Here is a 26,960-nt window from a genome sequence, read left to right as displayed (position 1 = left end):
AATTCCTAACAGTCCCTGAGGATTTCCTAGTCTTCAAAATGCTTATCACAACAACATTTTATATTCTTGTAATAAATTCACTTTGGCCTAAATTAGGCATAGTTAGTTTCCTCTACTTGAAACAAATCACATCAGAGATTTTTGGTTTTCTTGTGATTTCCTTTTTTAAAAAAATTTTAATATTTATTTTTTAGTTTTCGGTGAACACAACATCTTTGTTCATATGTGGTGCTGAGGATCGAACCCGGGCCACACGCATGCCAGGTGAGCGCGCTACCGCTTGAGCCACATCCCCAGCCTTGTGATTTCCTTAATTCAGCAACAAAGTGAAGAACATACCAAGCTTGTCCTCAATTGAATATATAAATGGTCTTAAATTTCCTCGAGTCTCCTTCACAAAATAATCAATGACACTGAAAAGGTTTGGGAGTGTTACCTGTATAAAGAGAAAGTGAGAGAAGGCTCAGAGTCACCCAGGTAAAGAGTAAGATATGCTCAACTGTAATTTAATGAGGATTCTTGTGTATTTCCTGAAAATCATGTCAGTAATTTACTTCCGTAGCTTACTGACTAACCGTAGTTTTCCTTACCCCTGTGTCTTATTTCTCCTTTCTAATAAGCATGTTGCAGTTCTCTGTTGAGGAATTACCCCTTACCTATTGAGTACAATCTGGTGGACAATAATTAGCTACCTTGCTATTCTTCAATTAAGACATAAGAATTACTGAAGTTAGGCCAGAAATTTGAACTTGAATAGAGGAACAAAAAAGAATAGCAGCTTTCTAATAAAATGGTTATTAGTACAAGTAACTAATTCCTAGTCAGTCCCTGAGGATTTCCTAGCCTTCAGAATGTTTATCAAAACAACATTCTATATTCTTGTAATAAATTCACTTTGGTCTAAATTAGGCATAGTTAGTTTTCTCTTCTTGAAACTAAAGAATACTTAAAGCCAGAGAATTTAAGCATTTTAATATCTCATTGTGTCAGGATAATTTACTGATCTAGGAGTAACTGAAATGTAGCTTTACCCCCAACAAAAATTTTGTTGGTCACACATCTGGTGAAGTCTGCTTAAATGTGAATATCCCAGGTAACCTTGAAGAGGAAAAAAATTCATCAAAATGCAATTTGGTTGAGTGACAGACAGGGTTGGCAGAGTGAAAGAGGAAAGCAGCTGTGGAGACTAATGACAGAAACGAGTACCGGTCCACCAGTTACAAAGATGTACCAGTTACATTATTCTTCCTTGACCATAAATTGTAATCACTTGATTATTTGGATGATCCTGTAGCAACAAGTTCTCTGCCTCCTTACTTAGAACTTTGTTTTAAAGCTTAGGAGGCATGGATCTGAGACATGAGAGGCACTGGGAGGCATTTATGGTGAAGATATAAGCAAGTCAAGTTACAGGAGTCAGCAGCTGCCTTTTCTATAAGGGTTATGGGTGAAGTATAAAAAATTTGATCACACTATCCTTTTTCTGTTTAATCAACACAGTGGGCCTGGAGAAACAAAGAAATTCTTTTAAGATTTACCAATTCCATTTAAGTGCTATTCAGAGACATTTTTCCGGGATCATCTTTCCTTTCTTACAGCCTAAAACTTAGCTGTATTCCTTTTTTTTTAATTTTTATTTTTTATTGGTTGTTCACAACATTACAAAGCTCTTGACATATCATATTTCATACATTAGATTGAAGTGGGTTATGAACTCCCAATTTTACCCCAAATGCAGATTGCAGAATCACGTCGGTTACACATCCACAATTTTACATAATGCCCTCTTAGTAACTGTTGTATTCTGCTACCTTTCCTTTTTTTTTTTTTTAATATTTATTTATTCTTTTAGTTTTTGGCGGACACAACATCTTTGTTTGTATGTGGTGCTGAGGATCGAACCCAGGAGGCCCGAATGCCAGGCGAGCGCTCTACAGCTTGAGCCACATCCCCAGCCCTACCTTTCCTTTTTATTAGCATACTAGAACATAGGATACACCACCACATTTTCATCAGTTGAGACGAGTGTAAATAAATTTTCTCACCTGAATGAGAGGTATAATAATATCTACCTCAGACAAATGAAAAAGATTAAATTGCATATGTAAATTAGCTCTATGCCCAACATGGTATCAGGTAGTTAAGATTTGATATCTTTAGCCACATGATAAGTCAGCTAGGATGGGAGAAAGGTTGAAGACAAGGAAGAAACCCTTTCTTCACTGGTATGTTGCTATTAAGAGGGAATTTCTGAACTTTTGCATTGCAAATTTTAGAAGACTAGTCATTTGCAGATTTCTTCCCATAGCACATTTTAATGCTTATATGTAAAATAGATGCTTAATAAAAATATTTTCTCTCCCTGAAACAATTATATTGATAAGAACTTCACAAGAAAACAGTGGAATTTTTAGAAGCAGATTATCTTCTACTTTACTTCTACCACCTGTCCTTGTATCTCACTTCTCACCCTAAATATCTTCCACCTGCCAGCCTCCTTATCTTGCCTATTTTTTGCCACTATATCCCTAAGGGGGGAAAAATATGCTTTTCCATTCTTTATATTCTATAAAGATAAGTTTGGGAGGAATCAGAGAAAAGTTCATCAATAGCAAAGAAATATCTACTTACAGGTTTTTCCAGTTCAATAGTATAGTTCTTCCCTATGCTCATCACTTTGTAGTGCTTGATTCTTGGCATGCTAAAATGAAACAAATGGTAAATCTCCATTTGATTATATGACTGAGCCAATGCAAACTCAAGTGAATATAAAATATGACCTATCTACTAAACCTATGTGCCCATGACTATAGTGGAGTGGGGTGGAGGTGGGGAAACCATCCCATCCCTGCTGGGTTGTTTATTTTTTTAAGCTGATTTACTGCATCTCTTTTGGGAGGCAACACATGGTAGATACAGGAAATCTAGCTCACTGAGTAAGTGAATGAGAAAGAATAAAAGGGAAAAAGAATTCAAGAACTAAAAATCATTCAGGTACAAAAAAAATTTTTAAATGTCAGTAAGCCACAAAGTAGACGTTATAAAATTTTATGTAGGTATATACAGATCTCTTTGTTAAAGAAGTAAAAAAAAATATATTGAAAGCAAATTGCTTTCTCCTCTGCCTCATCATTAATCTAACCAGAGAGCCCTCCATATCCCTTATTCATTGTAACTCAAATACCACCTGGATATCTACTAACTCCAGAGCAGTCTTAGAGAAAGGAAATGTATAGCAGATGAATCGAAACCTTTTCTTTTCTATTGTCAAATAACACTCTAAATTATATGTCCCCCTAAATTCATGGTATTTTATTCATTATGAACTGCTGAAGAACAAAATATACATTTTATTCATCTTTGTATTACAGAATTAGGACATAATAAATATTTATGAAACTGAATTTTAAAAAGTTTAGAAGCACATATTCTGCTGCTATCTAGAACTAAACAAATTTATACAGAAAACAGAAGTCAGTGTCCATGCCAGTTATTTTTGAATAATAATAGTATGTTTGTCTTGAATTCCTTTGATTCTTATGGCAATAGTGTTTAGAACCAAAACTTTTTCTAATGTTCAAAAATCAACAGCATTTATGATGATGTTATTTGTTTAAATGACAAACTAATTCAACATTTGTCCTATGTTCAGAAGCTGTCTAAAGCAAAATAGTTTATCAGATTAATCTGGTCTATATGGCCTTTTCACCTTTTAAAAAAAATTAGTTCTTTAGGGGCTGGGGTTGTGGCTCAGGGGTAGAGCACTCACTTAGCATGTACAAGGTGCTAAGTTCAATCCTCAGCACCACATAAAAAAATAAATAAAATAAAATAAAGATATTGTGTCCAACTACAACTAAGACAAAAAAAAATTTAAAAATTACTTCTTTGTCCATTTCTATTTCATACTTCTCTACGACTGAAGTATAAAGAAGCCTTCTAATCAGGGGACTTTCCTAATATACCATTAAATCCAACTGTCCTCTCAACTAAATACCATATTGAAAAATAATAATTATAATAAATTAATTCCAATGTATTACTTTCATAACATGGGATAAAATCTAACCAAACTTTCTCCTTCCTTAATGCTGATACTTCAGATATCAGTTACAGACTAGTGAAAGAAACATTTTTGGACAGAGAATCTTACATGCACCCTTTTAGGGTGATTGACTCTGACTTTAGGTTTACCCCGACCATGAAAAGATCTTCATAATCTGTTACTTTTGAAAATTCTCTTCAATTTCAGTTAGAATTCTTGAGTTCTATAAAATAAGCAATTTCCATTTTTTGGAAGATTGATAGAAAACTTGTTTCAAATTCTGGTTCTATCATGTGCACTCTGTAAGCCCTCATTTTTCATCTATAAAATGGAGGTGGTATGGCTGGGGTTGTGGCTCAGCGGTAGAGCACTCACCTAGCACTGCAAGGCCCCCACCATAAAAAAATAAATAAATAAAGGTATTGTGTTCAACTACAACTAAAAAATAAATATTAAAAAAATGGAGATGGTAATGATTTACCTACAGTACTATTGTGGGTTAATGCTTGCAAAGCTCTTTTTGTACAGTGTCTGATACATTTAAACACTCAGTATATTACAACTACTTTTTACAACACTTTATTTTTTTAACTTGGCAGTTTCTGTGAGTCTTCATCCTTTCATTTGTAAAACATGGAAAAAACTGTCTTGCCTCAATGTTTTTCTTAAATCTGTTTTTTGTTCCCATGGTACTGGGAATCAAACCTAGGGTCTTGCATGCTAGGCAAGCACTCTACCACTGAAAATTATCCCCATCCCTGTCTCAATATTTTTATTATGCCTGAAGGAAGTTTTTGCCATCACTCAACACAGGATCCATGAATGGTGTTATGTAAGGAGAAGATGATGATTGTAGTTAATAATAATAGCCATAATCTTATCACCATTCAGGGGAAAACTGTGAGAGAAAAAGCGACAGAAATAAAACTAGATTCTGAAGCAAAAATAAGGTGGAAAATTTTATTGAAGTCATTCAGGCTTTCACTCATTTTAAATTTTGTTTTCTTTCATATATTGTTTTTTGTTTTTGTTTTTGTTTTTAGTTGTCTACAGGCATATATGGCAATAGTGTTTAGAACCAAAACTTGAGAAAAAGTCAAGATCATTAAAATTTGCTGTTTAAGATTTTCCTGATTATAACCTAAAAAATGAAGCAACTAGTCTTTTTTAAAAAGAAATGTGTGGCCTTAAATGTGGTTATAAGTACTTATTCCTAGTTTCTGATTTCAATTTTAGCCAAAAAGAAAAAATAAACTTTGGCTAAATGTTTTTTACTGCTTAATTAGCCAATGGCCTTTCAAAGTGTCTATAATACAAGCATGGTACCTAGCTGTAACAATTCCAAGAACATGAAGTTGTTGCAAGAATAGCTTCATGTCTGATCAATTCTTTTGCCACTGGGCTAGGTAGAGATAGATGGTCTTCTCCACCAAAAGAGGAGTCACCTGGTATTTTGGCTTGAATGACTTCTGTTTATTTATGATAATAGTCTTCCCTCCCACAGCTGATCTGTTAACAGATGGAAAACATTTTACTTTCAAGTATTGCTTTGTAAACCTACTTGTTCTTTTCAGCTCATGTTTTACCAGACACACTCTTCTAACTTGCATGACTGAACATTTCTCCTATAACCTTCCTGTAAGAAAATGAATTGGTTTGTGGGAAGCACAGGTGCTCCATAATAGTCTAGATTTCTGCCAAATTCTTTAAGCTAAAATTCACATATTCTCTATAATTGCTATCTTTAAAAATTAAGTAACCTGTTAAATAGAACATATTAAATTCAGACATTTTAAAAGGTCTGATACATTAGAGAACAAAAGTAATGATCCTAAACATAATATATCTATTTGGCTCACAAAGGGAATTTATGTGACAAGAGTTAAAATTTTCTAAGCCACTTCTATGTCTAAAATATCCTCCAAATCCTAAATAAGCACATACTGAAATAAATAATGCTTTAGTAAGACCATTCTACCTCAATGCTGGGTTTCTAAATATAAGCTGAGTGTGGGAGTTAGTTTTATCCAATCTTGTATAAATTTTTATGACCATCAGCTCATTTCAAACTAGGTCTGAGTATACTAAAATTAAATTATGTAACTTTGATATGAACTTCTTTGCCAAACTATTTCTTATGATTTTGAAATATAGCTTAAATACAATTCAAATATAAGTAAAACTGTGATGTTAAGTTCATGTCCTAAGCATACAAACACTGTTTGATCATAACTGGAAACAGTGTTGTTTCTCATAGCTAATTGCAAAGGTTGGATGTAGACTATCTTAAAATATTCTATTGTGCAGAAAATATACATATTTTTAAGTGGATCAAAAACAATCAGACCAAGAAAGAATACATGAAGAAAAAAAATTACTGTCTTTTATGACCTAATTTTGCTTTTAAGCATTTAGATTATGTTTCTTTAAGAAAAGAAAATCTATATAAATTTTAATTCAGTTTTATATCCTCTTATTTTTTATGGAAGGTCAGTTAAAGACATTCTATACTTTGGAAAATTACTCAATTTCCTAAACCCTGAAATATGTCAAACTCCTGGACCAGGAGACACGAAACAGAAAAATCTACTTTTTTTCTCAGGGGTTCTAGGCTCACTGACATTTAACAGCAATCTTAACTTTTTATTTATTTTTTTTTATTTGTTTCAAGATAGTCAATTAAGTTATAAATCAAATATGTTGAACTAAAACATCTATGATATTCTACTATATTCATTGGAGTTGAAAATCCAATGTTAATGTTTAGCTTATGATAACTTGTTATTATAGCATATGTTATCAGCTAACAAATATTGACTTACAGTAAACAAAAAACATAAAGAGGTCACAAAAAGGTTGACAGGTATTCCTTGTGAAAAAATACATGTACAGATGTGTGCATGCACACACACAGAATGAGGATCTGATTTAGCATCTAACATTCTTGCCATCTATTCAGAGCATATGACAAGTATATAAAGAAAAGTATCTATTTATATGAAGTAACAGGCAAGTGCATGAAGCTTCACTGTATTTTTTTTTCTCACTTCTATTTCCTTGGTGCTCAGAGAATTACTTTTCATATTGTAGTTACTCAATAAATATTTGTTAATTTGAAAGAATGAATACAACTATATTTTGTTGAGTTGAAAGAATATATTTTATGATATTCCCTCCCTATTCTTTTTTTTTTTTTTAAAGAGAGAGTGAGAAGAGAGAGAGAGAATTTTTAATATTTATTTTTTAGTTCTCGGTGGACACAACATCTTTGTTGGTATGTGGTGCTGAGGATCGAACCCGGGCCGCACGCATGCCAGGCGAGCGCGCTACCGCTTGAGCCACATCCCCAGCCATCCCTCCCTATTCTTATGTTTATATTTTGGCTCTAGCAAAACATATAGCAGGTACTGATCTGAATTTATATTACTTTGCTTTCTAAAGTGGTGTCATGCTTTTAACAATTTCTCACATTTAAAAAAATTAAACATACTCTATCTCCTGTCGGATAGTGATGGAGTAGTTTCTACTATCACTACCAGGCCTCAGGATCATATTTCCCAAGGAAGGATTCTTCTCCAGCATCTCGGTGGCTTCTTTCCGGGAAACTGTATAAAAGCATCTACAGAAGTAAGATAGAAAACAGACTTTGTTTTTCACTGATAAATACAATTACTTAAAAATAATACTACCAAAATACCTTTGAGAGCTTTAGTTATTAGATTTTCTTAAAACTTCTAGTTATATATTATGTAACAATTACATAATTATTACTATATATTATTACAAGTGTATGCCACTCTGAGTAGACTAATGCCAAGGGCCTCCTTCCTTCATTCTTCCAAAGCCCCTAGTTTTTAGGATAGCTGATCAGCATATACTGACCATTACCATTTGACAATCTAAAACAACAGTTAACAATATATTCTCAGTTTCAGTTGACAAACAAGATCTGGGATAATATCTTATGTTGGTTTCCTTTCAGGGTCAAAATACTTCTCTAAATGTTTCTCTTACTTTATCTCTGCTTTAAATAACTGATAGTAAGGTTATTTCTGAACTCACTCCTTTTGGTATAATATATCTTTATATGACACTGGTATTTTTATGCATAAAATAAAAAATAAAGCATTTCCCATTTTATAATGTGTATTGCAATCAGTGAAATATATAGTCAAATTCATTGAAAAAAAAATCAGGCTGGATATGCAATATACCAAAAATAGTAATGGCAAATATCTCTGAATAGCAGGACAGGGAATGATCTTAAATTTCTCTTTATTTATCTGTAATAAACATATTAGTTGTTTAGTTGAGCAAAAAAGAAAAAGCAGTCTATGACTTTTAACCTGCTAGTCCATCATTGTTTCTTGGTAAAAGTAATGGTTGGTGGGTTTCAGTGATTGTAGTATATATAGACAATGTATTAGAATCTGATGTCAAAGATGGTACCAGGACAGGTATCACAGACAAGAACACCAAGATTCTAGAAGGAAAAGGCTCACGACCTTTTCAAGTAAATATAAGAGAAATGGAGGATGATGTTCAGTTCAGCATGTTCTGTGCCCAACAACACCACACATACTTTGGAAACGGCTTTCCTTAATGACTTGTACTTTTAAAGTACAAGCTTAATGACTACTTACTGATTGGTCAGCTGAACACATTCCAAGTATTTAAAATTATTTAGTATAATTTATGATAGAAGACAAGTCAATTATAGAGTGCCGCAGTCTGGCTGGGCACAAAATAACGGAGCCGCCACGAGGCACTTGTAGGTTCAAACAGGAACTCCTTTATTGCCGGAACTCCCACAAACGCCACCCATGCGGCCCTTCCAGGAACACCCCCAACCAGAATCCCTCCTCAGAACTCCAAAGTAGCACCGGAGGAGGACAGCAAGGGTCTATATACAACTGAATAGCAGCTTAACTTAACCATTATCATCTCAATGGCTCTCGCTGGCATCTCTCAACCACTCCCTTCTGGCAAAAATGCCAAGTGTGGCCCTCAACAATAGAGTTGTATGGTGAAAATATCTTTTCCTTCCTCCTTCATAGGAACTTTTATTTAGGTCTGAGCTCCGGAAGGGTTATCTGTTTGGTCTAAAGGTGTGGGTAGAAGGGGATTTCCTATGTGGTAAGAAGATTGGTTCAACTCTGCATTATGTTGAACATAACAGAAGAGGAAATGTGGCAGGTACTCAAAAATACATAGCTTATCCTCAAAGAGTTTTTATTGTCCCAAATTTAATAAGGTCAAGTAGGTAGCTCTACTTAATAATTAGATTTTAATTAGTCTTAAGTGAATGAATAAACTGGAATTCATTGTGTACTTACACTGGCATAGGGTTCAGTACATCCACATAATCTTCAATTGGTTCCTTCTCTTTTTCCAGAGATGTATTTGGTACCTGCTGTGTCTCAATCCTCCTTTTCTTTTCTCTCTCTAGGACTTCATGCAGTCTAATAACTTGCCCAGGTAAAAGTGACACATGTTGTGGAACTGACAGCTGAAACCAGTTAAATAATAGGCAGATTAGAAAGAGTTAAATTACATATTTATTTAGTAGAGAATATCCTATTATGATGCTAAGGGCTATAGTTACCTGACAGAGAAGAATGGGCAGAATCATGGAGAAAAGAACTTGATCTAGAGTGAATGTCTTAGAACTGCCCCTAAACCAACTAGAACCTGTGTAGGGTGACACCTGTCTTCCAATAAATCAACCTTATGACCTGGTCCCAAAGCAAGCTACATCTACCTAGTACTAAAAGTTAATTTAAGTAACAACCTCTCAATTTCATTCTAAGATCACTAGTACATTGATGCAGGAAAGTTCAAGAGTACAAATTAGACAGTGAGAGCACAAATTAGAATACATTCCATTTTATTATGCAACATAGAATTGAGGTAGAGCTACCCAGTAGATGACAGAAGATCAGCAATCAGAGGTCTCTATTTTGGTGTGTTTCAAACATTCATTCATATATTAAATTAAGGTACTTTTGAAAGACCTAAGCAATCTCATTCTGCTTGGGACCTCATTTTGCTCTTAAACTTAACCTCTGACCTACTATAGTCCTAAAGTCAGGAAAATACTACAGAAAAGCTCTGTAGAAACAGTTCTCGGAAAAGCCGCAGATGGTGATCACTTAAGATAGGCCAAGATAACCACATATCTGAAATTCCAGATGGCCCCCACCTAGGTGTAGTGACGAGTATCTAAACTAGAAGCCCTGCAGTTTGGCACATAGCCCCCTGCGGCATACTCACAATTTAAACCAATCAATTTTAAGTGCGTCAACCCCTTGAACTAACCAATAATTCTTTCCAGATTGTTTCCCGCCACTTGATACACTAATCATGTTTTAGAGTTGTTTTTTGATTTTCCCGCCATGTGTGATGATTTGCTAAGAGATGCTATGATGTATGTGGGGGTCCTTGCCTTCTCCAAAGAATGTATAAAAGTGCTGCAAACCCTGAGCTTGGGCCTCGTAGCGTCACCTGTTGCTGTGTGTGCACGGAGGACTGAGCTAGCTCGCAATAAACACCTCTTTGCTGCTTACATCCATCTTGGTATCTGGTGGTCTTTAGGGGGTCCCGAATTCGAGCATAACACTTTTATTATTCTATCAGTTTTGATGTTTTCTAGAGATATATTTTGGACTGATTCACCCATATATGTCCTCCTGAAGTCTATCTGTACCTCCAGTTTACTACCACATTATGACCAGCTGTGTTCTCTTGGGGGTATAGTCTGAATGGCAGAATATTTTTCTATATGTGACACTTGCTAGTCTATATGTAGAGGCAGCCATAATTGATTATAATCTTTATAACCAGAGGGGAATGCATACTTTTCCTGTGGTATGCAAGATAGTCCACGTGAATATGGAAAGAAAACAAACAGAGCTGCACTTTGTATACTGTTTTTTTTTTTTTTTGCTTCATTTATTATCTATTATATAGATCTGTAAATGTGAAATTTAAATAAAATTTGCCAGTAGAGGCACATAATCAAAAACATTTAGAGATCATTCCCCTAGGTAACAAAGCTACTTAATAGCCAGCAAAGCTATTTCTTTATATACCAAACTAGAAAAAATAAAATTAGGGTTAAAAAAAACTAATAAAATAGTTATTCCTTAAATTTTAAATGTTATTGTAATTTTTTTCCTTTCAGCTACTTTTTACTACTATTCTCAAGCATCATACACACAACAATGTTATAAGACATGATTGTCCCCTCTTTACAAGTGAAAAGACAAAAACAACAACAACAAAAATTCTTCAAAAGATTAAATAACTAGTCCAGGGTCACATAGCTAGGAAGCCGTGGAACCTGCACTCCAACTTGTGTTTGTTTATTTGACTCAAAAGCCATGTCTAACCTCTTCAGCTGGTATGTGTTTCTCACACTTCTCTACTATAATTCTAACAATATATGTGTATGACTGTCTACACATGGTGATCATGGTGATCTGGGACCATAGCACAAAACATTTATAGAGCACAAAAATCAAGAGAACTTGTCTTCTCTAAAATTTACATAAATTTTATTTTATGTGCATGTTTTAATAGAAAAATAATGTTGTTTATATCCTTACCTCAAAGAGTAAGTATAATTAGTGTATTGGAAGATGTACCAAGGTTTTTCTAGCGTTCTCCCTGAGGCCTCCTCTCATATTCTTAGAATACTTGCACCCCAGCATAAGAAGCACAGAGGCATATGATGACACCTTTCCATTTTGTTAGGAAGAACTTGATCCAGGCAATGCCCTTTTGAAACATATCCTCATCTTAGAACAAGAGTCAAGCTCACTCTGATTCAGCCTGATTTAAACCCCAGACAACACTCTATTGTCATGCAAAGAAAGTAAATTGTTATCTGGGACTTGAATTCTGAAAACACCCAGTTCTAACTGGAACAGCAACTTCCTCAAAGAATAGAGGTGAAGACCACAAGGACCCTTTCCTGACAGCCCCTTAGCACAGGCCTAACCCCAATAATTCACTCATACCCCAAGTATATCTCAGTCTCCACTGAATCCCCCTCTCTGAGTTTGTCCTGAATAAACCTGTGTTACTGTTGAGCCTCCTCTCTCTTTATTTTCTTCATTCAGTTCTTTCCTTATATCCATGACAGAAGGAGAAAGTACAGTTCCCCCCAAGAGTTCCTTCCCCATGCTGACAAGTCAACATGTCCTTCTCATCTTAAACTGGTTTACTTTTCTAACCTTTCATGACTTCCTTACATGGCAGATGAACCTCCAAGCTCTACCTGTTACTGGCTAAGATGAAGAACCAGCATCCAACATCTGTGTAAAGTGCAGTGCTTATTTCATGTGACTCCAAAGGTTTTACTTAGAAACTAACTTTGGATAGAATCTGTGTTTAACTGACCCTAATAAATGTGTATTTTTTTAATTACCTTTAAAAGTATTAGAGAACATAGTGTTTTTGAGGGGCCTGGTTATCAAAGTATCTCCTGTTTTGAGTTCAATTGCTATATGGCTTTATTCAAATTAATGGTAGTTATCTTGTTACAACTGCTAACTCCAAATACTTGATCTTACTATTTTCCTCTGACAAGATGCCATCCAATTAAACAGATAAACATCCCATCCGTTTAAGATTCACTGAACAAATGTTTAAAGGTGAGTTTTAATTTTTATGTCTCTCTTTTATGTTGTCTGTTATCCATAAAGTACATATCAGTAAATATTTTGTAAATGAATAAGAAAGGAATTGGAAATTATTTTAGAGAGTACTATGTAAGCTACAAATGTCAGAATATACAAAGAACCTCTGTGTCAAAAAGATAAGATAGAAAAAGTATATTCTCTAACCACCTGTTAGTCACTAGCATATTGACTGGTTTATTTTCTTTGCAACAATTATCACAATGTGAAATGATCCTGTTTGTTTACTTGTTTATTTTCTTTCTCCCTCTCTACCCCCCTGATAAAAATGTGACTTTCAGGAGCAAGTGCAAGGATTTAGGTCTGTCTTTTTAAATTGCTATATATTTCGCCACTTACATGGTTCAGAGTAGGTCAGAAAATATGTGTTGAATAAATGAATCAATCAATAGTAATGACCTCCCACCTCTGTTACTGTAAGAATAAAGCCTCTCCATTCTTCCCCACTTTCTGTGTTTTCTGTCTAAAGACGAAGACAAAAAACAAAGACAAAAGAAACACATGAGTGATTATGAGCATTAATTCTTTAACTTCAAATAACTTTAGACTTTCATATGATTATATTTGACAAGATACATAATTCAACAAAACAGCAAGATTTACAAAATGCATATTCTTTCAAAGCACATTGTTTAAGGAAACAGTTGTAATTTTTCTAAAACACTTAAATTCAGCTGAGAGGCAGAAATAATTCATTTTTCTTTTTTAGTTCTACTAATGTGTGTTTCTTACAAAATATTTCAATACTGTTTTCTGTTATCAGAAAAAGAACTATGAACCTTTAATTTCTATGCTTACTAAACAAGTAAAATTGTACAAATTTATACTTAGCTCAAAAAAATCAAATATTAGTGAAAGGGTAAAGCTTCTAAGCTGCAAAGCCTGAATTAAAATGTAAAAGACCCGGCATTGTAAAGTTTCTAAGCTGCAAAGCTTGAATTAAAAAGTGAAAGACCAGGTATTGTTAAGTTCCTCTGCTACACCCAGAACCTGAAATTCCTGAGATAGTTAAGACAACGCCCTACTGTCCATTTAGCCTAGGGCCCTGTGCAGTTTGTCATGTAAGAATACAGGGCCTGAACCAATCAGTTTGAATGTGTACCCCCCCCCCTTAGGAGTGACCAATCACCCCCGCCCGACCTGTTCCCTCCAATGAATGTGCTAATCATGTATGAGAGTTGTTGTTCAATTTTCCCGCGCCTCATGCTGATTTGTTCTGATGTATGCAAAGCCCCCACCCTCCCCAAAAAGTGTACTTAAGCACTGCTTAGCCTCTGCTCTGGGCTCTGGGCTGCTCTTGCTTCTTGAGTGAGCCTAGAGCCTCAGCGCACTGAATTGGATCCTCAATAAATCCCCTTCTGCAATTGCATGAGTCAGTCTCTTGGTGGTCTCTTCCTCTGACTTTTCACCGAACCCTTACATTAGCAAACTCATTTCTGCAGTATATCAATTATTGCTTATTTTCTCCATTGCTATTCAGCATTAACCAGCTTAAAATTTGGGGCAACCAATGTAGAAACTGAATTCTTAACTTTAAATACCACTACTATTAGCACTGCTACTCATAATAACAGTATCACCCAACATTTTTGGAGTGCTTATAATGGCAGCTACTGTTCTACGCATGCCACAGGTACTATTTTGTTTAATATTGTTAAACAAACATAATAGGAGGGCACTGTTTGGACTAGGCTTCTGCACTGAGTCCCTATAGACCAGATTAAAAATCAAAATGGAGTCACTCATGCAACATAATTTCCACATCACTAATCCAAAACTAAGTTTTTATGTGACTAGTGGATAGAAGAGGGGAACAATGTTACAATTTTAATAAGATGGTTCAAATAGTCCCTAGTCAGAGGATTACATCTGAGTAAACATATTTCTGGGTGAAAAAACAAGTGTGTAGAGAGCTTCAATAACTTTCCTACAATCACACAACTACTACCTAAATCAGCCCAAAATGAAAGGCAGACACCTGTTATGGTTTGGATATGAGGTATACCCTGAAAAGTTCATGTGTTAGGCAATGCAGGAATGTTAAGAGGTAAAATGATTAAAATATGAGAACTATAACCTCATCAGTGTATTAATCCATCTGGTAGATTAAATTTCTTGAAGGGACTATTCAATGGTAACTATAGATAGATGAGAGTGTGGCTGGAGGAAGTAGGGTGCGCCATTGGGGATTATAGAGTATATTATGTCCCTGGCTTCCTGTACTTTCTCTCTCTCTCTCTCTCTCTCTCTCTCTCTCTCTCTCTCTCTCTCTCTCTCTCTCTCCTTCCCAGCAGCCATGAGCTGAGCAGCTTCCCTCTGCTATTCCTTCCACCATGATGGGCTCACATCAAGCCTAGGGCAATGGAGCCAGTTGACCATGGACTGAAACTCTGAAACTGTGAGCCCAAAATACACTTTTCCTTCTCTAAGTTGTTCTTGTCAGGTATTTTTGGTCATGGCAACAAAAAGCTTACTAACACAACACCAGACTCTAATTCTGTGCTGTTAAACACTTTATCAGCTGGGAAACTTGCTTAAAATGTAGATTCTGGGTCTCAGGTTTACATGGGGTCTGGCTTTCCTAAATCCAGGTAATTCTTATTATGCTAAAGTTTAAAAACTATTGATTTCAAGGTCAACCAGTAATCTCTTGGCAGTATCTCCTATTACATCTTATTCAATTCCAAGTTGTTCTTTTTATGTTTATGTTATTACTACAGTTGTTGGCTTATTATTAATTAGCTCACTTTGATGATTCAAGAACAACTTTTTAAAAACACCAGGTGGGATCCCTGACTTTGTCAAAGAATAGAAGTGTAAGCTTTCATTGTGTTTGTATACTAAATAAATGAACATGCTCTTCTAAAATCCAGTTCAGAAAAGTATACTTCTTGGTTAAGGGCAAGAAATATTAACAAAGTATAAACTTAGCCCCTCTTTTAATTCCTCTTTATTTTACCTACTGGGTTTTTAGAGGCAAATGCTATTATAATCACAGCTCTTTACAGACTGTCTCTTCACTCACCTTCAGCTGCACTTCCTCTTTTGGCAAAACAAGGGTGAATTTTGCACAATTCTTTTCAGTTGAATTTTGGTCAGTAAGGCATGTAAGGTCTATTATGTCTAGTTTGTCCACGTACTACAAAGATAAAAGAAAATCTCATTATTTCATGGATCATACATATTGTAGCAGGAAAAAAAATAATATTTAACTTTAAATTGATTAGTCATTTCCATGATACCCAACCCCAGAGGGTATTTGGAAGTGCTTATGAGGTGGTCTGTTGGACCTGAATCATATATGTTTGCAAAATTATTATGTTTTCATAAATTTTGCAAGTGAGTTGTTGAACATAGGCACTATTAAAAATTAAATTATATAGGGCTGGAGTTGTGGCTCAGTGGTAGAGTGCTTGCCTAGCATGCATGAGGCACTGGGTTTGATCCTCAGCAGCACATTAAAATAAATAAATAAAATGTTGATCAATAACTAATTTTTTTTAAAAAATTAAATTATATAGATATAATTTATAAGTAATTATATTAAAACAAAGTTATAACTAAAACTCAATTTATTATTTTCTAATTATATTACTACACTTTACCATGCTTTATGCTTTGTGGTTATTTATGTCTTTGTTCTGTGTGGTAAATACTGTATCATGGTGCTACTGTGCTTTTATTCTCAATTTCTTGTTCAGTGAGGTCACACTGATAGGTTTAAATCAGTCATGGAAGGAATATTTATACGATTGGAATTGGTAAACTCCTTACAATTCAGGGCTTTTTATTGTCCCAGGGGCAGCTTTTGTTTGTTTGGTAAAATATCACATAGTAAAACTTAGGCATAAAGTCTCTGTTGCATATTCTTATTTTTGTTTCTGTTTTTTCTTCACAAAATTTTTAAATGTAAAATAGACAAATTCATAGCTCAGACTGTATAAAATCAACGCCAGATTTGGCAGGTTTGGTCCAAGGTCCACTGACTTCTGGCCACCATGCTAGGCTTAAGAAAGTAAATGAAAGAATGTTAATAATGCAGATGAAACTTCTAAGTTTGTTGTAGCCGAAGCTGTTTCAATATAAATGAGAAAAAATTGACAATATATTAACTAATTCATTGAAGAAGCTGATTCAGCAAAAATCAAGAAAAGCATTCTGTAAGAATCAATTTGCTAAAAAGGAAATTATAACAAAGGGAATTGTACATTGTTCTAATTGTGTGCTATACATTTTTATATCAATAACATTTATGTTTTTATGTACATATATTCATACATACATTTTTTCCAGAAAGCAATTTTCAACTTTTACCACACACCACTAGTTATGAGAATCTCATTAAAAAGTCACTATCTTATCTAAGTAAAAAATATATATATATTTCTTCAAAGCAGTTGGTCTATATGGACTGATCTACATGCAATGAGACAGCTTTGCCTTCTAGTATTAGAAAAAAACAACTGTAGCAAGGTTTTTTAATGTGTGTGTTTGTTTTTGTTAAACTATCTTAATTCTCTTAGTTATGCTTAATGTAACTTGTTTTACTGTATTCTTATAAATGTTATTTTATTTTTTGAATCAGGTAGGACATGAAAATAGGAAAATAAAAATTTTCCAGAGCCATTTCTATATTGATGAGGTTGAGAATAAATTTGGGTTGGTCTGTTTATGTTCAATGAACAAAGAAGATTTAAAAATAGAAGAAGAGGTACAAAGAAATGAAGTCAGACTTTAAAATTAAACAAAAAAAGTTTTTTTTTTTTTTCCTGATGAACAGTCTAGATCAAACTCAGTGAGTTTTGCAGCAAAAAAGAGGAAGCAACAAAGGAAGAAGTGGTAGAGTTAGACAGAGTGCTGTGGGCTGATGCATTGATTAGAAGAAAGGAAGTCACATATTTTGTTTTTAATTGTAGTGTCACAAAGAGTCTCAAAGGTCAGCTGTTTAATGTAGCTGCCACCTGATGCTTGACCCTGATCCAGGGTCTCCTGCCAGTATTCCTTCAACCTATAGTTGAACATCTTCAGTAACAGGGAGCTCATGTCTCCCAAGTAGCTCTGCCTATTAGCAAGTTTTTGGTTGTACTTAGCTACAGTTTTCCTCCAGGTAAGTCCCAGCCATTGGTGTTTGTCCATTTTCTCTAGAATAACTCTAAACAAATTCAGTGGCTCTTTCATATGACTTAAAGTCCTATAGACATGTGAAGACAGTTTTAAATACTGCCCTGCTGAAAGCTAAATAAATACCTACAATTCTCTCCTGGTCTGTCCCAGTTTTATCTCCTGAGACAATCACCCCCCCCCCCAAAAAAAAAAAAAAAAAAAAAACCTTCCCAAAAAGTCTGCATCCTCTTTTGAATATCAAAATTGGTAAATGAGTAATTCTGCAGCATTTCATTTTAACAGCCTTTTTATAACGGAGTAATTCAGAAGGCTGGCACATGAGCAAGACCTGTATTGTACCCCTTTTATTAGCTGTCTGATCTTGTACAATTTCCTAAACCTTACCTTTAATATTCTCATCTATAAAGTGGGGATTAAAAATGTACCAACTCTGGAGAGTTGCTGTTAGAAATAAATAGATAATGTACATAAAATTTGAATGCTTATTATCTGCCATGTATTCACTTATATTCTTACATGACCCATCTCGTAATTCTTTTAATAGTCTTATGAGATGGACCATGTTTCATCCTACATTTAGTGATTTGAAGACTGAGAGTATGGCTATCTCCTCTACAACTCTTTTTGTAGTTTGCCTCTCTAAATTCACTTATCCTTTTACTACCCAACTCTATACTAGGAGAGGGACCTTTAAGGATGACATTAAGGACTTCCCTTATTCTTTGACTTGTTGTTCTATTGGACCACTGAGGAACACTGGCAGGGGATCAGAAGGGGGAGGAGAGTGAAGTTGGGTATTTCTTACCCTGTGTGGTTGTTTCCTCAACCAAAGATCCTACCTCTCTCAAGTATGATCTCTCTCATTCTTCTTTTTCTCCTTTTTCTTGGTAAAAAGGCACTATTATTAGCTCCAGGGTTCTATACTATCCTTTGTGATGTCCTTACTGTGCCCATTGCTCTGAATATTTATTAAAACTTTATTATATTTTCTTCACGTTGTGCAATTTGAGATGTCATCATTTTTCTACCAGTTCCCTCTTTGATACCCCGAGACACAGAGAGATTAGGTAAGTAGCCCAAGACCTCACAGTGAACAGTGGCAGGATGGGCAATGTCTGAGCACACCAGGCTCTGCAGTCACCAAGCTGTACTGCCTCTTGCCACATTGTAGTAAGTAAACAAGATTCTGTTAACATTCACATTTACTGTGCATCATACAAGGTTTTAGATGATGAGCTTTTGATTTACTAACATCAGTGGGAAGTTGGAATGCACAGCAGAGAACTTCATTTTTCAACAATTTATTGTGGTTTCTGACAACACCATTGTGTAAATCTTGTTCATCCAGAGCTCTGGTAAAAGATGACCATTTTAAGTTTTTTTGTTTTTGTTTTTAATAGTTTTCAGCTAGTTCACTGCTAATGGGGCTGAAATGCCTAAATGTGGGATACATCACACAGCTGTCTTTTTGTTTCTTTCATTAAATCAGGGTATGACAGCTCTAATAATGATGTTCTAAGAAGTACAGGCTACTATATTCATGATGTAAATACTTATATCTAAATAAGTTTATATCTGAATAAGTTACTGGCCCATAAAATTTCTTTTAAGTATAATATTACAAGGTAGGCAAACACTTGCACTAAAATATCTTATTCATGAAATAAATGAAACATACAATTAAAATTTGAAATTAAAACAAATAAATCCCTTGTGTTGCTCTCATGCTTTGGGGGATATGTTTTTGTCTTTATAGAAAAATTAATTTGTGACATTATATGTTGTTTTGCTCTGGGTATCATCTTGTTTCAGATTATAACTGCATGCTACAGCAAGATAAGAAGTGAAGAAATTGAGGCTTTCACTTGCTATTAAGTAATTTATATCCAGACACCCAAAATGTCCACCTTTTAACTAAGCTCTAATTATCAGGATCAGAAAGAAGAGAATGCTGAGTTTAAAACACGAGCTAATACCTTCTGAGTTGCCCAGGAAATTTTACCTTGAATTTATCATAATTTACAGCCATCAGATTCAAACTTTTTCAGCTGACTTGGTTTTACTACAACATCTTTATTTTGGGATGGCAGAAAATCCAAAACAAATAATAGACTGTGTGACATGGGCATATTGGGAAAAATTGAATCAATTGAATTTGTTTAACTACTTACTATTGTATTTTTCTTGTCAGTATAAAAGAAAAGTGTAGTTCCTCTCAACTCTGTCCAATAACGTTTATACTCCTGTGGGAAAGAAATCATAGGCATTATTTCTTTAGTGTATATTCAACTATTTTCTTTTTAGATTTCTTAAATGTTTGCGAAGTTTCTTCTTTATCCTAAATGATTACCCTAATTTTTAATGACTTAAGTTTATATTTCATTCTTGATTAAATTCTTGTCAAATTTAGTTTAGCATAATATTTGAGGTAAGAATACAGTTTGATTTGTATTTAGATAATTTTCCAAATTCTTCTCAATGATTTCAGACTGTTTATAAATTTCAGTGGAAGCACATGAAAAGTGCTGTTTAAGGAGCCAGAAAAGAACAAGGGTATGATATCTAACTTTTTTGATAATGACGAAAATAATAATACCATCAAAATTAAACTTTGAAGATTAAATTTCATTCATGTGTTATTTAATTATTAACACATTCACATTACTATGAATACTATAGAAATATGATATTTTAAGTTTTAAAAATTTCAATAACATCATCAGACTCTCATTTTACTCAAGTGAAAGCCTACTTCAATAATTATGTAGATTGGCTATATTACAAAAGAATAACAAGTGAGTTTAAAGAATAAAGAATAAAATCTTTCTACATTTAAAAGCTTACCTCCATATCTAGTTCTTTCCAAAAGTATCTTTTTAAGAATTCTAGTAGGCTTAATAGACATCTAGCTCAACCTTTCTTTTAGGATTTATCTATCTATCTATCTATCTATCTATCATCTATTTATTTATTTATTTTTGTGCTCAGGGGCACTCGACCACTGAGCCACATTCCCAGCCCTATTTTGTATTTTATTTAGAGACAGGGTCTCATTGTGTTGCTTAGGGACTCATTTTTGCTGAGGTTGGCTTTGAACCTGCTATCCCTCCTGCCTCAGTCTCCAGAGCTGCTGGGATTATAAAAGTGCGCCACTGCACCTGGCATCTTTTAGGATACAGTAAGTTGAATTTTTGCAATTTGATGAGTCATTATGGCTCACATGTTGAGGATAGAGGTAAGAAAGCCACAGAAATAATTTTCTTCATTTTTTCCTAAATGTGAAGATACTTTTTACTCTAATATTTTTACCCTTTCCATATTGACATATCATTTATTTTTATTTTGACCTAGGACAACATTTGTCACCTCTTCAGAATTTATGCATTTATTTTCTCAAATAATAGAAACTCTACAACCTCATCTTGCTTTTTTCCTAGCTCCCAAGATTAGATAATAATAAAATAATAATTTTGTTTTACAACCATCATATTTTCTTGTGTTCTTGATAGAACTAGTTTCACCTTTTAATAAGAGGCTTTATTATTATTTTTTTCTATAAAACAAACCATCTTACCAAACAAACCAATACCCAAGTGCACTTACTGAACTAAAACAGCAAATGTTTTCTATTTCTCACCATTCTGTGGCTGGCTAATTGTTTTTCTGATCTGGATGTATGTGGCTGTGGCTAAATGGTCTAGAGTGGCCTCATTTACCTGTATAGGTCTGGGTTGTGAATGTAGAACTAGTAGAGAAGGCTGAAACAGGTTAATTCTTATGATCTCTCATCCTCCAGTCAGCTAGTCCAGATTTGTTCACATGCTGGCAGAAGGATTCCGAGGAGTAAGAGAGGCAAGAATTCAGAAGCATATTCTAAGCTTCTGCTTTCATCACATTTACCAAAGTATGTCATCTGACGCATTCCAGAGGCAAAGGATGGAAAAATAGGCTCAAACACTTTGAGGGAGGAAAGGAAAGTCAAATTTCAATGGGATGTGGATATAGTGAAGCTTAAACACATCACTAGTATTACTGCAACAGTCCACCTCAGGCACAGAAATGAATCTTGGGACAAGGTATCTTTGTCCAAGTTCTGCGGTCATTTCACTCCAATTTACATCTCTAATTAAGAGATGGCTAAAAAAGTGTTATACACCAGCAGATGCTACTTAAACAAGAAAAAGTCACCATAGAAAAAGAACAATTCAAAAATATATATGATTCAGGGATCTGTCAAAATATAGTCCTCATTGGTACAATTACAAAATCAGGCAAAGAGGTTCTTTTGTTGTTGTTGTTAATTTCTTTTTAGTTGTAGGTGGACACAATATCTTTGTTTTATTTATTTATTTTATGTGGTGCTGAGGATCAAACCCAGTGCCTCATGCATGAGAGGCAAGCGCTCAACCACTAAGCTACAACCCCAGCCCCACAAAGAGGTTCTTCATCTTGTCTGGAATCCAGATGCCCAATGTGTATAGTTGATAGAGTCAAGCAGTTTAATAACACAAAAGGATAAACCAATCTCTCTCTTTCTCTCTCTTTCTCTCTTTCTCTCTCTCACCCTACCCCTTTGGTATAGGAGATTGAACCCAGGGGCACTCTACTACTGAGCTACATCTCCAGTTTTTTCTGATTTTTATTTTAAGATGGGTCTCACTAAGTTGCCCAGGCTGACCTCAAATTTGTAATCCTCTTGCCTCAGCCTCACAAGTTGCTGGGGTTACAGGCATAGCCTGCCACACCTGGCTGAGAGAACAAATCTTAATTTCAATCCCATTAGAAGTTTTTCTTTATTCTTTTCATATAGTATGCAAAGTGCATTGCCCTTTGCCTGGCAATTCTGCTGCCTATACTCTCCAACCTACACTGCATTATTGAATACTGCCAGAATGGATTATCTCCTCTGAAGAGAGTAGGATTGGTGAGTTGGGGAGGCAGCATACTCAGCTCAGCCCCTTCCTGTCCTTCATCAGCTCAGTCCATCAGGAGACATTGGGTATTCTGTTCCATTCCTTGCTGGAGGCAAAGGACCTCTAAGAAGTGAAGGTTTATGCCTCTCAAACTGAGTCATGACTTGAGGTAGTTCAAGACTACCTAAACCTTGGATAAACAGCCTTAAATCAAAATCACATATTGATAGACTTTAATCAATAATAAAGATAAGTAATAGATCTTAATTTGTGTGATTCCTGGTTCTAATTGGTTTGAAACTTGAGAGAGGAAAATCCAAATGAACAGGTCTAAAAATGTAAAACTTGGGATGACTGCTCATGGAGATTTGTTTTGGAATGATTAAAATGTTCTGGAAACAGTGGTGATAGCTGTACAGGTTTGTAAACATTTTAAAACATACTGAATAATAATTATTATTATGCCTCCCTAGTTAGAGTTCACCTTTAAGGGACCAAGAATAGAAATAACGAAACCAGCTTCTTGCTATTGTTTCACAGGGTACTGAAGAACTGCATGAGATAATGAGGTAAATAAAAACATAGAACTTGAGATATAGCAAGTACTCAGTAAATGTTGATCACTTTAACAACAAAAATGAAGAAGAGCATTACTTCATCATTTACATTTTTAATAGGTGTTTTGTACTTTTTTATCTTCATAATAATAACAAAAAAATCAATTTTTTGTGGGAGTTGATTTGCTTTATTTGGCTTATCATACTACTTTTTTAAAAATTAAGGCTTTCACATTCTGCCCTGTTGGTAAGCCTTTGCAATGAAAGGAGTACGTCAAGGATATTTTGTATTTCAGAACTAGAATGGGGTTGAGGGAGAGTGCAGAAGGAGATGGGAATGTTGGTATATTGTTTAGGGAACTTAACTGTCTTCTAAGATTAAATCTAACTTCAAAACTAAATGATTCTTGAAAGAAAGAAAAGCAAGAGAACCCCTGAACTCAAAGTCTACCATTGTTATTTTTTTAAACCAGTCCCATTCATTTAATTGTACATAGCTAGAATATCTAACATCAATAATAGCCAGCTGAGGTTCATTGAGTTCCCTCTGAATGTAAAAGCAGACATTCATTTGTGCTCCTGAGAAAAATTACAGACATATCCAGTCACAAGAAAATGATATTAATTGGGTAGATTTAATCAGGTAAATGGGAGAAAATGATATTAATTGGGTAGATTTAATCAGGGAAAAAGGGGAGTTTAACTGGCAAGCAATACCAAAAACTCATGGAAAGGATTAAGGAGAATTTATTAAAAGGGAGAAGAGGCAAATTTAAAGGCACTGAGTTGAGTGAAAAAGCAGTCTTGGAGGAAAAGTAAGGTTACAAATAACAATAGGCAATCACAGTCACAAACCTAAAGACAAAACAAACTTACATTCAGCATATAGAGACCTTCTGGTCACAGTCTTGATTTAGTTTCTGATAAGAACTCATGAATACCAGTATAATCTGAATCATCTATAAACATCAATCAATAATTAATATCTAGGTATACATATTTAGCTATAGATACTTACATATTTTTAAAAATTAATTTTGAAGGCTATATCTTTCAATGAAGAAAGTTTAGCCTAAAGATTCTTATTTTTTATATATGTGGGAAATATCAATGTCTCATTAGAGATATTTTCATATACATAAGTTTTCCATAAGAATTAATGAAGCCTTAAAAATATATCTTCATATCATCACTGAACATTTCTTAGTGACATCTCTGAAGACATTTAAAGTTTTTCCAATTTCAGCCAATACAAAAATTTTATAGTATCTGGCCTAAATTAATTATTTCATTCTTTTTTTAGTAACAGGCAATTTCATATTTATTTACCTTATTATTTTAAGTTAACCACAATTATTATTTTAAAGGAAATTATTTTAACTAACTATATGTTTTAATTTTTATATTTTAAAAATATTAAGTGCTTTGTTAATATTTTGCTTTGAAAAAAATATTTTTATAACTTACTAATCATATTAGCACTCTAAATATTATCTTTTAAAGTCACTATGTTGAATAGTGTTTTTAGAATGTATAACCATATTAAACAGTATCAATTTTATCATTTCAAAAAGGTTTATCACTTAATTTGATCATTATAAACTTCAATATAACTGAGAATAATAGGAGTAGAAAGTTTAATTTTAATCGAAATATCATTAATTCATCATTGAAGCATAGTAGTAAATCATGGAGAAAATATAAAGAAACTATCTTCAAAGCTGATATCTTCTGTGATGTTTAAATGAACATTTTTGCTCTAAATTCGGGCACTGACTATTGTATTAGTGGCCTAATACTAGAAACAGTATTATATACATTATACACACATATGCATATGTAAGCTATACATTGTATTTAAATTATGCAAAATTAGAACCAATTTTCTGAGTTCAAGGACAAAAAGAGGGAATAATTCAAATAGAAACAAGGACACTTTAACACATCACATCACCATGAGATGACTTTTATATTTAAACTGAAGTTTCATGTTTACCATTATCATCTGTACACTTACCTGGTTTGCTGCCCGCTTGACTGACAAAAATCCTTCAAAGTACATGGGTAGAGCAGTAATCTTTAATCTTTCCTGGAAGATCCTGCGAGGGGCTGGTTTCGGGGGCTTCTTAGCCATCATACCCTCTGTGGTGTGTGGTTTGGTTTCAACTGTATCCAGTCTCAAACAAAATGAAATCTCCCTTGCGTGAGAGGAAAAGGCAACTGTTCAGAGAGGAAGTCCTCACTTGCTTTTTTAACTACAAAATACTACCACCAACAGGAGACACACAATTCCCCACCCACCCCACCCCCCACACTTTTTTCCCTTTACATTTTGTGAAGTAAGAAAGAATAGTCATAGATCAAATTTTAGAGGGCAGTCTCTGAGTAAACAACATGTACTTAGATTTATAACAGGAAAATAAACAGAAGATTAACATCACCTGAGGATGAAAGAAATAGGCATAGAGATCATGGGCTTTAGGGGAGACATCAAGGACACATTTGTATTTTCCACATTTTTCATCGTGGTTGTTTATTTTCAAAAGACATGGCATAAATAAACTCTACTTCATTAAAAATTACTCCATAGGATAATAATATTAGTGCTGATTCCATTGGTTAAATATCTCAGGGCCAAACATTGCTTAAATTTAAAAATAATACAACATGGTTTTCCTTACACCATGCCCATTCTTCAGGTTCACTAAAATCCTTATATTATGGGAACACAGAAATTTTCACATTTGTGTCCCTAGGTATTTTGAGTACGTGGATTACCAGTATTTGGGAGGAAAAGCCAGTAAAGAGAGCTGTAAATTTCCAAACTTATAGTTTGTTATTTTATGCTTTCTGAGCTGTGAATCACTAATACTATGATATTTAATAAGATTCAAAGAGCTACACTGGGGCAAATAAGAATTCAATAGTTTCATGTGAAAAAATGGTCCTGGAGATGTACTATTTGGCCCAGCACAGCACACAGCACAGGGAATAATGGGAGAAGGGAATGTTAGAAGGAATTTTGATTTGTCTTACAGAGGTTCTGACAGTTTCTACCGTTGTCTATTTAATCCTCAGCATTTCAGAACTACTCTAAATTTAGGACTGCATGGGCCCAGTTTGACCAGCTTATTCCCTGAGATTAGAGCAATCCTGGAATCCTCAGTGGGAATGAATCCTCTTTTGCTAATGGAGAGACTATATATTTTTTCCCCACTGCTATGGGTTCCACTGAATTGGCAGCTTTAGATATGGGGAATCCAAATTGTCTGTAAATTGAGTTGGGACCATACATACTGATTATCAGTAAATCAGAGAAGAGTATTCAGACGCATTATCAGAATAAAAGAAATTTGAAAAATATGCTGGAAATTGAAGAGTCACAATTACTGCCCTGTTTTAATAATATGTCTAGACCTGCTTTCTTGTTACCTGAAACTTCAAATAATAAAATATAAGTCAAATTGGATTTCATAAGGACAAAATTATAACTACTTTTTAGTTTTAGTATATGAAGAAAATGAGTTGAATGACATATAAAAACCTGATTTGATAAGTGATCAAATTCTCCTTTTGGAAGGCTGGTAGTTGATGTAATATGGGGAAGAAGTAAAAAGAG

General features: G+C 34.3%; 1 protein-coding gene across 2 annotated transcripts; it reads right to left on the bottom strand.

The window, feature by feature from the left end:
- Positions 1–238: 238 nt before the first annotated feature.
- On the bottom strand, positions 239–25,478 carry STAP1 (signal transducing adaptor family member 1; the record flags this gene model as incomplete). 2 transcript variants are annotated; one of them, XM_081303057.1, is made up of 7 exons in its annotated part: positions 239–436; positions 2,632–2,701; positions 9,382–9,554; positions 13,154–13,210; positions 15,773–15,886; positions 20,043–20,114; positions 25,359–25,478. In XM_081303057.1, 7 exons carry the CDS (start codon positions 25,476–25,478, stop codon positions 311–313), a joined length of 732 nt encoding a protein of 243 aa, XP_081159183.1. In that variant the 3' UTR covers positions 239–310. The 2 variants fall into 2 exon arrangements, with proteins under 2 accessions (XP_081159183.1, XP_081159182.1); XM_081303056.1 differs by lacking the exons at positions 239–436; positions 25,359–25,478 and adding an exon at positions 7,536–7,664 and having other exon boundaries at positions 2,212–2,701; positions 20,043–20,450.
- Between the last annotated feature and the right edge of the window lie 1,482 nt (positions 25,479–26,960).

Source organism: Spermophilus citellus (genome assembly GCF_964194105.1).
Source record: "Spermophilus citellus genome assembly, chromosome: 8".
NCBI lineage: Eukaryota > Metazoa > Chordata > Mammalia > Rodentia > Sciuridae > Spermophilus > Spermophilus citellus.
Note: the sequence above shows the minus strand (reverse complement) of the source record. Positions and strands in the feature narration are given on the sequence as shown.